The 12,954-nt window shown below is 32.7% G+C and overlaps 2 protein-coding genes across 12 annotated transcripts in view; one reads left to right on the top strand and one right to left on the bottom strand.

The window, feature by feature from the left end:
* Positions 1–195: 195 nt before the first annotated feature.
* bcn92 lies at positions 196–3,800 on the top strand. Its single transcript, XM_053765242.1, has 3 exons — positions 196–361; positions 1,164–1,284; positions 2,089–3,800. Exons 1-3 carry the CDS (start codon positions 276–278, stop codon positions 2,143–2,145), a joined length of 264 nt encoding a protein of 87 aa, XP_053621217.1. The 5' UTR covers positions 196–275; the 3' UTR covers positions 2,146–3,800.
* A 732-nt stretch (positions 3,801–4,532) lies between these two features.
* Positions 4,533–12,954, bottom strand: part of rhea — an 83,612-nt gene continuing 75,190 nt past the window's right edge. For 3 of the 11 annotated variants that reach the window (XM_064436868.1, XM_064436871.1, XM_064436867.1), the window contains 3 exons: positions 10,870–11,001; positions 8,207–9,151; positions 4,533–5,296 (listed from right to left, as the gene is read on the bottom strand). In XM_064436868.1, coding sequence (XP_064292938.1) covers positions 8,209–9,151; positions 10,870–11,001 — 1,075 coding nt within the window. In that variant the 3' untranslated portion in view covers positions 4,533–5,296; positions 8,207–8,208. Of the gene's footprint in view, positions 5,297–8,206; positions 9,152–10,845; positions 11,002–12,132; positions 12,175–12,954 lie in introns of those variants that run through there. The other 8 variants (XM_064436872.1, XM_064436869.1, XM_064436873.1 and 5 more) reach the window with 7 other exon arrangements.

Below are 12,954 nucleotides of genomic sequence, written 5' to 3' on the forward strand. Positions count from 1 at the left end.
GATAATTCAGGTGATCTTTAGTAATTAAGCTTAAATTAATTACAGAAACTGAAGAAAAGATCTTTAATTTTGATTTTACTTTATATAAAAAGGTTTAGATATAAACGTATTTAATTTGACTGTTTTCAAATGAGAAAAAATGGTGAAAAACAGAGCAATCTGTCTTCTGTCACTGTCAGCCAATGTCAGGTAAACGTAAAACCTATTTACTTTACAGAAAACAGAAACATCATTCTGGTTTTTAATTGAAAATTATTTGTGAAAAACAAATTAATATGTCTGGAAGTAGCAAACTGCAAATATTGTCGTTGTACAAAGCATTGATGAGGGAGTCACAGAAGTTTTCGAACTATAACTTCCGGTAAAAAGTGCTTAAAATTACATAACCTCAATTTTTGTTTAACTTCGTAATTTGCACTGGTTTTTATAATAGCATGTTTGTCATATACTATCGTATTCTCTTGTATTAAATTCATAGCCATTTTTTTCTTTTTAATTGTATTTTTTATTTCACAATATTCCCTGACATTGATTACAGTAGTATTATCTCCGTGTGGGGTCGTCTTATCAATGTAATCCCTTTTTTATTGCTTTATCTTCTCGATTTGTGACAACATACGTTTACATACCTCAACACCTTGTACATGACATATAAGTTGTTGGTTTAAATAAGTGTAACATCAGTCCCACAAGAGCAAAAGTGAGAATGAGGTGTGTGAGGATCAATCCTACTCTACGGATTTTGATAAAATTTGGTTCACGGCAAAAGTTTTATAGCACATAGGGTAATTTATCTGTTGGCTGATGGTTTCGCCCTTAAATATCCTCTTCAATGAGATGACTAAAAGACAGCCTAGGAAGTTATAGGCCACATAGCAGATAAATAACAGTTAAATCTTAAAAGTATATGGTTTACTTTTTATGCTGACCCCAGGCTTCTCAGCATTACAGTTGCAAAACTGGAAGGCCAGGTTTAGCTGTGCGACGGGCTGGCTGGTGGAATTGAGATCACATAGTGGCATGTTGCTAGCACATCGAGAAGAATCTCAATTGTATAGCTATTCCCTTGATTGACTTTTACAATCTATGTTTTTTATTTAACTCAAAGTGAAATGGTTTAGTTTCTTTGGATGAGATTTAAATTAATTGTTTGCAATTTTCAGATCTTACGCTGTAAGACGAGTGAGGGATGCATTCAAAGAAAATCAAACTTTGACAGATCCGAAGGCAATAAAGAAACAGTTGGAGTTTGCAAAGGGCAATTTAAATATTGTAAAACGACAGGTAATATTCCTTTTTGTTTCTCTTTATTACAATTTTTTTCTCAATTCTTTTTATTTAACTTTATTACAAAAACTGAAAAGGCGGCCTTAAAGCCTGAGGCTTTATCTATCAGTTAACCAATAGGTTATGCAGAGAGAAAATAATATTTTTGGGGTGAGTGCAAATAAAAGAAAAAAAATTGGACTATATATTTTTTATAAAAAGATAAGTGACCAGACATAATTATTACATAAAAACTTGAACCAAACTAAAATAAAATGTATATAGCCCATCAAGCGTGTTAACCTGTGAATTGTGCCCAAAAAGCTGGTGGCATTGACAGTTTGCAATGCCGAGCCTCTGGTCAAAAAAGCTTCCTGCCCTGTGGTTATACTTATTATGTTTATTAGCTGTAAGATTGGAATGGATTGTAGTTCTGGGTGACAGAGACTGTGCACTTAATACAATATTGGTGTGGTATTGTGGCAAAATACCCTAGGCTACAAAGTGGGCAATGTGCGTTTGACACCCCTGGTATTGCAGGCGTTGATAGGCTGCGGTGACCACTTATCATCAGGTGGGCCCCATACCTGTTTGTCTTCATTGTATTATTTAAAAGAAAATAGATAATTTCATACATATATGTATGAAATTATCGTATTATATATATCATATTATATATTATAATTATATTATTAAATATTATAGTTATGAAATAGATAATTTCATACATATATGTATGAAATTATCTATATATAGGTACATAAAATTTAAGTATGCTATAAGTGACTGTCAAGATCTGATTTTGAGGTTTTTTCTTTTCAGGTTTTAATAGGAAACTTGTACAAGACGGAAAAATTGGTTATAGAAAATCTACGATAAATTACACTTTTGGTTCTCGTTAGACACACTTACCTCAAGACATTGAAGAATAAGCATAATAAAGAAGAATTATAAAAAAGGGATGAATATAATCCATGTATGTATTTCGAAATTTATGAACTTATTTGTTGCTCTAGAGCAACAAATTTAGGCTTGTATCATTTAACTAATAGTGAACAAAATCTCAAAATTAAACTTTTTTTTAAACATGAAAATGTATTGCTAATTATACGTAACATAGTACATGAACATGTTATGTAATGTATCTGAGGATATTGCACACATCTATAGTAAAAGGGTTTAGAAATTGTTGAAATTACACTAAAATACAGTAACATAACACTCCTTTTTGTTGGCAGTCATGTAAATAGATCAAAATTCAACTCTATCAAACATAAGACAGAATCAAAAAAGAAATTCCTTGATATTGCACATTTTTCTAGTCAATCTGTGTATGATTTGTGTAATTTACTAAAACCTTCATCCTTCGGTTGGACATAGATTTAACATAATATCCTATATTAATACTGTGTGTAATAAATGATAACAAAAAACTCAACACTCAACTATTTTAAAGAGAAAAATTACATGCTGTACAGTCAAGTGACCTCTCAGTAACGTGCCCAGAAGGTTGTCAGGATGCTCAGTCGATAGACATAGACGAGATGTCAAAAATACAGCCATAAAAAATATGTAAATCATTCTATTTATGTTTCAAGGAATATATATAAATATACTGAACTTGTAACTTATGTCACATTTGACGTTGATGAATATTTAGTCTGTGTCAATATGACACAGTTCGCATTGTTTTTTGACATGGTGTTCGATTTGCTATTTCTTGACGTACTCGTTATTGCCGTATGCATAGTTGTCGATGTTGTGCCCTTCTCGAATCCATACACATATGTATTGGCATCATATTATGTGCAATATTCTCATCATGAAGACTATGTCATGTAGTGTTCGTAATTCTGAAGTATATAAGCCAGGTGGAGATGATGAGGTTGATTGTGGGTGATTCGAAGGAAAAAAAACACATCGAAATAGGTATTTATGTTGTATTTTATGAGTTTTCTCACACCAAACAAAAAGGAAAGTTTATTCACAAATTTTGCATTAGTGTCACAAGCTTTTAATGTCGCCTAAAAGATTTTGTGTCATTTAACGCGTGACAAGAATTCATGTCCGCGTAGTAAACCGTTGAGGAGTTCCGACTTCGGGGGCAGATCCTGGGTCATCACAAATAGGCAAGGAAACTGAAGCGGCTCTGCAAGAGTTGAAATTTTCCACGTAAGTGGAAGTAAATGATCATTCAACTTGCAAGATTTGATTAATGACCAAAAAAAATTACTTAGAAAAGTAAAAAATATATATACAAAATTCTTCTTTATTCAAGTTAGGATGATACACATCAATTATTGAGTAGTTATGAAAGCGTAAAATACAGGCTATATTGTGCAAATAAACTAGTATGAATGAGTTATGTATGTTAAACCTTGTAATATAATACTGCATTTTTGAAATGATTCAAAATTAATGCTTTTTACATTTTCACAAGTTTAGTTCTCTAGTAAGACTGTATAACGCAATGTATTGTTTCTTTGTTAAATTTTAAGCTTAGCGTAGTGTTGTAAATAAATGAATAGTTATTACATGTCTTTTTATTTATATATATTATATACTTATGTATAATTCTATGAGTACATATTGTTCATCAAAAAGTTTTTGTTAGTGCGGGCGGGATAGTGGTGGACTCTATTGGTGAGACACCACGAGTCAAAAATCGACCTTCGGCACCTAGCTTTAATTTTGCCCTAACTTGACATCCATAATTCTTATTTTTAATATAGGTGTCAAGATGGGAAATGATATCTAATTATGTACTATATCCTAATTAATATTATAAATGCAAAAGTAAGTTTGTTACCTCTTCACGCTCTATCTACTCAACCAATTTTCTTGAAATCTTGCATACATGTAGTTTGAAGTACGGAGAAGCCGTCGCCGAGATGCCTTCTCATCATCCCGGAAAATTAATGTTATAAAAAACATCGTTAAGTAGTATTACATACCTCAAGCCTGTGAGGCTGAGTGATTTTTTTAATTGTTTTTATTTATTGCTATATCATCAGGATATGGCGCAAAATGGAGGACGAAGTACGGGTTTGCATTTAATTTCTCACCTAGTCGATTCGCAGTGAGTCGCAGCTAACCAATCACAGCGCGCCATTGTGACGGGACGACAACCACACTGCTATGTGATTGGTTTGCTATGTCTCAATACGAATCGACCCTATACTCACTCGAAGGTGAGATGTGAATAGCGATGTCGCACTGCGCACCCAGACGGGAACTTGCCTAAAGAGAAATAATAAAACAACAGCTTTAATCAGTAAGTTTATTACATACAATATTTCATACGGTACAGCGCCTCGAGGCGAAGTCTAAACTACCACTAAGTCAAATAAAATCTCAGAAAATATTAACAAATCAATAAGAAATCAAATCCGAACCATAAATTAAGTAAACAATAAAAATAATTAGTATTTTTATTTGGTTTTCTGACATTGACAGTGCCTTTATACGAGTACATACTTAACCTACAAGTACAGATTAAGTATAAAAACTACATCGAATATTATGCAATAATTATTTTATAGTATTTAGTATTACTAAAAAGGGTTACATTTAATTTAAATGTATAAGTTACAATTATTACAGAATATTACATTAATTTCAAAAGTTATTTAATAAGACACAGTATTTAGCCCACGCGGCACTCCTTTGTAGAATTTACCACATCCTTTATCAGATAATTAAACATATCATAATTACGATATATTAAGAAAAATAAAGTTGCCACAATATACAGGGGCGTAAAAATATACACTATATACTATCTTATGTTAATAGCTATATTATATAATATACTATGTGTTCTAAATCTATCGAATTGGTGTTTCAATACCTTCAGTGGACGAATCGCTTGCGCGGGCATCGCTTATTAAGTATATGCTTGAAATATATATTTCAAAAATCGCAAATTAAGGCACGTCAACTCTAAAACGTGTATTATAATAATAATAATACGTAGCAAGAGTAAATGACGAATCAGGCAACTTTTGTCGAAGACACCGTCACTATTTTGCTACAAAAAGAAAAAAATAAATAAATTGATTATATACTGCCAGAAAATATGATCAGTTGTTACATAAGCTGCCTATAATTAGTATTTTTTATTTAAAAGTAATAATTGTAGACTCAGTGTTTCATAATAAATTGTAAATGTAGTATATGATAAAATGTGATTATAATAGAAGTACATAGAATTCTGAGACTACAAAAAACACTTTTTAAATTTATGTTATTCTGTTAATATTATAAAACACACATAAATTACATTTACCACGAAACTGTGTGTAACTGGAAAATAACCAAAGTTATTTTTTATTGAGTAATAAACACAGTTTGGCGGCAAATAAAATACATCATGAATGAATCGCACCGGAAAATCACTACAATTAATAGTAAAATCGAGTTATATATTTACAAATATAATATAATAATATTTATATTCAACACATGGCTGATAATGGCACGTCTTAAGTTCATATACGAACGCAAATCACTGTTTATATTTTTTATTGTAATTAATATATAATTGTATATAATCTGCTCGCTCGTATATAACCATTATAATCGTCTCGCACGTCTCAAAGGCACAATGTTAACACATTTAATGGCACGTGGGGCACACGATTAGTATTGCAGCTGCGAATATAACGTTTGTATATTTTAAATATCTATAACATTATATATATTAGAGACCGGAGACAGGGATACAACAAAGTGGGGCCTTTTGGACATGTTATTTATAGGTTGTGTAATGTAAAAATATATTTTGTATAATTTGAAACTATAATATTATTTATTCTTTTGATAAATTGAAATTTTGAAAATGTATTCAATAATAAATGAAATGTAAAAGAAAAAAATATATATACTAAAACAAAAGTACAAATTTAGCTACCATTACTCATATGAACTTTTGTTTTTTTTTTTTTACTCATAACATTATATTTGCAGCTGCAGTCGTCTTATTCAGAATATAATGTACAAATATCAATAACATCTGAAGGCATCTACAATAAGGTCCCCGTGGGGTTAGCACTTTGTGATTCGGGCGTAATGGAAACACACACGTACACACACAAAAATACATCTTTGTATCATTGCATTACTGTTATTAAAATAGTTCGTAAAGGAAGTTATTAATTTAATTTCGCAATGGGAATTCCATAAATGTACGTTTTGGCCTATAGAATGTAGTTTAAATTATTTCATTTGTATTTATTACGTGTGCACGAGCGGTTCTCCGAAAAATTCTGATATACCAAACGCAAATTTAATTCAATTAATATCTGGCATTGATTAATTATCACTTTTATTATAGCTTTTTTCGCTCGTTCCGAAATGCCAGTAGTTTGTAGCTTGTGAGAAATAATTATAAATATAAAGATTGACGAGAAAAAGTGCCTGTGAAGGTCTAATTTCTGAATAAATGATTTGAATTTGAACTTTATATTTTAAATTTTGACATTGACTTGACATACGTTGAAAAAATACTGCGTTTGGTGTATTAAAATTCTGAATACCTAACCATTGTTTGTTTAAGTCGAGACAATGGTATCCAGTTATGTACCCATATAAGAAAACTCCGTAAAATTACACATAGATCATCTGAATCGTAACTAAGGCCGATCAGGCACCGCGTTGTTTTGAAAAATAGCACCGCTGTTCAAGGACTGATCTCACTCGGAATGTGTACAAACGCTTTTGTGAGAAAACTATATTTCAAATGGAAAAAAACAAGGTATTCTTTATTTTAATAACCTTTTCGATGATGTACATAACACATTGGTTTATTTTCATGAAAAATAGTTTCGCGCATGCGTTTGTAACTTTAGAGTAAGACATCTGGTTTCTAAATTGAAATGACGATAAAAGTGTGTAATATATTTTAATTTGATGTATATTGGGGAAAAAATTGTACTTAACTCTACATTGGTTGGCATTCTAAAACGATTGAGTTCAGGAAATATCCCGCTCTTTAAGAGCATTCAAATAATAATTATGTAGTTAAGCTATCTTAACTACTGGTGTCTATACACCAAATACACGGCATTCCCAAATTTTAAACAATTTATTTTCATGTTGAATCGCATAAGAAATTGTGTTTGCACAAAATAGATATTTTACCATTTCAACAAAGAAACCACGTCCCTTTCGTGTTGTTCAATCGAATAATAATTTTCCTTATAAATCCTCTTTCTTACAGTAAAATTATAAATCAAAACTTTTTGTACTTAACATTAAATATTTTCACATTTTCTCATAAATACCATCTAAAAAAGTTTCAAATAGATTTATAGCAAATATTTCATTTTTAGTAATAGTAGTTAATATTTAACAAAACCACCAAGTTATTGAACAATCATTAGAATTTGTTGATTAAATTGCATGCAAGTCAAATATTTCTTCTTTGTTTCGAGACATCATACAGACCATAAGATTTTTAATAGATAATCTTAATATATATTAAATTAAGATTCTACATCACAATAACGACACAAAATGCACTTTAGTATCACACAGTTCAGAATTACTACTACGGTAGTAAAAACTCCTACCATAATAGTTTACCAACTGTCAAATTGACATTAAAAGCTAAGCGAATGACTAAAAGCCGGTGAGTTGGCGGAAAACTAAAGTTTTCACTAACATTTGTTTAGTTTTTATGTGACTTTGATTTTTGTTTGATTATAAAAAATAAAATACGTTTTATTCTAAATAAGTACAACATTTCTGTGTGAATTGAGATAAGAGTCATCTTTAAAGTCGAAATCAAATATTCGTTATTATAAAATATGAGATTACGCCGAAAACTATAATTACATATCTTTCAAAATATGAATTCACAAACATTACGTTAAACAAAATGATTATCCTATTCAAAAGCGGAAATATTAGCGAAAACTTTCGACACACAATTATATACCTTTAAAAATTGCCGAATTTCTTTGTCACAGTCGAGCTGGTTTCCGACTTATGGGAACTCGTCATCACAGATTTCTTTTCGATGGTTTCCGATGTAATGGTCTGCTTAGAAAACTTTTTGTCCATACTATCTATCTCTTTCACCAAATCCGATGGCTTTTTCACGGTCGAAGTACTGGTAAATTCGGATTTGAATTCCGAAGGCCTCATAAAAGAGCGGCTTGTGTCAGAACTGATTTTGGACTCTAAAGTGTTGAACCGAGAGTCCAGAGTGCTGTAGCGGGAGTCGTTATCGAACGACTTTGACAGTTCATCGATTCCCTCCAATTTGATCGGTTCGTATTTCGTGTTTGTACTAGTTATATTGACTGGGGAGGAGCTGTAGATTTTTGTCGTGGTCACTTTCTGAGTGCCATTAGGTATTTCTTTGACTTCCGTCGTCGTTTCTTCTGTATAATTGGGACCTCCGTAACTGTAAGTTTCCTTGCCGTACGGAGACGAAATTCTGTCGTAATCAGGGGTGGCCGCTTTGACCAAATCAGTCGATTTGGCTGGAGTGGAAGTCGTGAATGGAGATTTGACTTCTTGTCTCGATTCGGTCTTGAAGAATTCTGTTTTCGGATAGCTTTGGTACGATTCGCTCTTTATGGTGAACTCTGAGTGTTTAGTACCTCCTGGTATAGCTTCAGTTGATTGTTGGTGTTCAGTAAAGCTTTGACCGACGCCATCGAATGGTGATTTCGGTGTGGTGGGTTTTTTAAGAGTAGAATAGATAGGTTCCTTGTCGTCGAATTTCAGATCGCGCGCGTTAAATTTTGGGCTTAACGGTGTTTTCGGTGTGTCGTAGCCATATTTTTGTTCCTGTTTCTGGTAATGTGCAGATTCGAACCTCTCTTCCTTATATTCGTTGGTGGGGCGGGGCGTGTCGTACAATCGGGTTTCGTAACTGCAAAAGTTTGTTGATTAGTTTGTTACAACGTTACGCCTCAACCGAAGCCATGCATCAACAGAGTTTGACGTGAAATGTGCACTTTACAACGTGTCTGTGGAAATCAAAAAGCTATTCTTTTATGTTTTTATATAAAAAAATAATTTTAAATGATATATTTTTTAAAATAACATATTTAGATAAAGTATAAAGTGATATAGTTTTAGTGTACATTTTGCGTCAAACCCACATATAGATTAGGAAAGGTGAAAATTAGACACAAAAGCGTGGTGATGAAGCCCCGTCGGTGCGAGCGGACCAGCGGCGGGCGCGGGTTCGATTCCCATTTCAATGTGGCTAAAATGATAATACTAGTATTTTCGGAGCAAGTTATTTTGTTGATACTGTGATTTAATATTACGTCTTTATTTCTTACGGGTTAGACAGAGCCAAGAATCACGAAATTGAGATTAAATAGTGATAGGTTGCTGTGCCATCGCCAGTGAGAAGAATCTTCTGTAATATATAGCCCTTTCCCTTGACTGTCTCTTACAATCAGGGCGGAAGGAGAAGCAGTTGGCACATTCTGTTTTTTTCGCTCTCAGAACAGCATTGAATCCGATTATATATTGAAATTTTAAATTCAAATTCAAATCATTTATTCAGAAATTAGACCTTCACAGGCACTTTTTCTCGTCAATTTTTATATTTATAGTTATTTCTCACAAGCTACATACTACTGGCATTTCGGAACGACCACTGCTGAGAAGAAATGCCGAAAGAAACTCATTTGAACAGTGTTGGTCCCTATCATGCCAGATTGGCTTACCGTTATTGTTTTTTACAATGTTTTTTTTTTCTAATAATATATAAAAGTACATAATATATTGTATATGAAGATACTCGTTTTTTATAAAGAAGAAATAGAAGGAAGGCGGGCATTGGTCTCCGACGATAGAAGAACCGGGAAAAACGTGAGACTAAGCGATCACAATTATAACTTGCATCCGAATAACTGCACACCTTGAATGTGTTTATTATAATTTTGTGACTGACGGGTATTTACAATTGGTTTTCCATAACATGATTATAAGCAAAAACTGAAATATACATTCGATATAAGCTTTTATTTCAAAATTATATTGTAAATTTTAAGTATTCCAAACATAAAATTTATCTATATTATTATTGATCGTATCAATTTCATTCAGGCATTATCTAACATTGTGTTCGTAACACAATCCCAAATCTTATAATTCCTGCAAAAATTACAATTCGCAACACGAAAGTGAGATGTGAAATGCAAACTCAACTTCGCCCTCAGTAGTTGCCCCAAGCATTGAAAACATTGCTATTGTTATGGTAACCGTTTAGAATATATCCTTTTATTTATATTGGACTGAGCACTATAGAGAAAGGTACAAACAAAAACCAGCCTTAAGACTTCCGAAATAAGCTTCGTTTTCAAATGAAACAATTCAGGGACTGAAAACTATCCACACTCAATTGAAAATGAATCTTATGACAGTAAAGTTCAAGTTTTTATCTGAGCTTGTTTCTGAGATGCCCAGTCCAGTAACCAGTCGGTATCAAATCATTCTTATTCGTAAGCAAACACGATAATAAGACTTTGTATCTCTCATGTCGCGGATTGTACTCAACCTAGAATCACAAACAAACCAAAATGACCCTTGCAAGAAATAGAGACCAACCCATCAGCTCAATTGGCGTCGTACTTATCCCTCCGTCGCGGCGGGGGCGGAGGCCTAACCCGCTCCGCCGTCCACGGGTGCTCCGACACGAGCACCGCAGTCCTAACTTCGGGCAGATGTAGCGCTTTCACGACCACTTCCTCAGTCATGCTTCTACTGTTAGCCATGCAGGTTTAAGAAAATCTGTTAGGGTTATATTTTGGGATAGCGTTTCTCAACCTTGGTAGTAGTTTTTAGCGTGGTAGTAGTTTAAAAACTTGGGGTAAGTATTTGAAACTAATCGTCATATTCATAAAAAAGTTATAGCTCAAAATATTTTGTCTCATTCTGTCAACGTTAAATATTGTACAATGCGAGGAGTAAAACCTATTTTAACATATAACTTTTTTATTAATATAAGAGTGTAACACGACACTTAAAGGGACACTTAACGTCTATAGACGTTAGAAAAAACTAATTCGTGTCGCGTTAAGCGTTCGTGAATGTTAAAATCATTGGGGTGTGGGACAGTAAAAAGTTAATACAACAATCAACTTTCCCGTTAATTTATCAAATATAAAAAATATACAGGTATTACGCGGCGCACCTTTTCATAACTCAAAACTAATACATGTTTATTATTTATATTTAATAATATAATTTAGGGTTAAACCAATAAAGCTCTAGAACTGAATGATGCCAAAACCCTAAAGTTATTGTCATAACCGGTTGAGAAACGCATTTGTAAGTATTACACAAGCGTCTACATTAATGACACAATAAATAATAAATAAAAACTAGAAAACAAACAGAAAACAGAACGATATGACGGCTCCACACGGCCGAAGCCACGGTATTTACATATGCGATAAGCTAGTATAGTAGCGACTCATTGTTTACGGAAATTACGTAAACAAACCAGTTATTTTTATCAATGGGGAAGTTTAAACATATTCATATATAAATAGTAGATCTATAACAACAATAAGATTAATAAATATTAACATATGATATATACAAAGATATAAAACTATGCTTTTGCATTTAAAAGCATCCATCCATAAAATTAAATATCATATATTTAAATTTGAATGTTACCCCGAAGTGTGCTAATTGATAAACAAGCAGTGTTGTCATCCCAGAAGACACAGAGCACACATTTATTTCCTACTCTGACTGTACATCAAATATTAATGTGGACAAAAGTCCAACTTGCCATTTTATAAAATTAAAAAAAAAACAAGTTTGTTTACAATATTTGTCGTGTCAGTTCGCCACTACTATACTATTGTTTCCACCACGACTTACTTATTCTTTATCATCATCGTTCTGTCGTTTCGTGTTGGATTTCTGCAACCATAACATAATTTGTTTAACTATTCTATGCTATATTCGACCAGAAATATAAAACATATTGCAAAAAAATATATCACATGAATAAAAATATTCCATATGTGCTGTTCGAGGCGCATGAATAGTTTGGATGGTTTAAACTAGAAGTGGATATGATCAATGAGAAGAGATCGACGTCGACACCCATAATTTTATCTTATGAAAAATGATCTAATTGATGAATCACAAATAATCAAAACAATATTTAAATTGTGTTGTTAAAATTGTCTTGCTTCGAATACATAACTAAATATTTGTAGACAATCCTAACTAATATTATAAATGCGTAAGTAAGTTTGTTTGTTACCTCTTCACGCTCTATCTACTCAACCAATCATAAAAAAACATGTAGTTTCAAGCATGGAGAAGGATATAGGGTACCTTTCATCCCGGAAAAATAACCGTTCCCGTGGGAAATTCACGCGTGCGAAGCCGCGGGCAAAAAAACTAGTATATTATGTGATTTTTCTATTCAGACTTTAGTCACAGACTTAACACACCTTGGTGTTCACGCCCGTTAATGTAATATATTAAGTTGTTTGATACAGTTATATGTTGTATGTTTCTGGTCGAATAAGAGAGGCTATGTGTGCGGTCTGCGGCGCAGAAAGTATAAATAGGGATTTCCAACTAGTGGTTACCTACATGAGTCAAAACACAAGTGATTGGTCCAGTATAGATGCATGCATATCCCGGCTTCGCTCGGGTAACACCATAATAAATTATACACCTCAGGAA

The sequence above is a fragment of the Plodia interpunctella genome, chromosome 27 (assembly GCF_027563975.2).
Source record: "Plodia interpunctella isolate USDA-ARS_2022_Savannah chromosome 27, ilPloInte3.2, whole genome shotgun sequence".
Taxonomy (NCBI): domain Eukaryota; kingdom Metazoa; phylum Arthropoda; class Insecta; order Lepidoptera; family Pyralidae; genus Plodia; species Plodia interpunctella.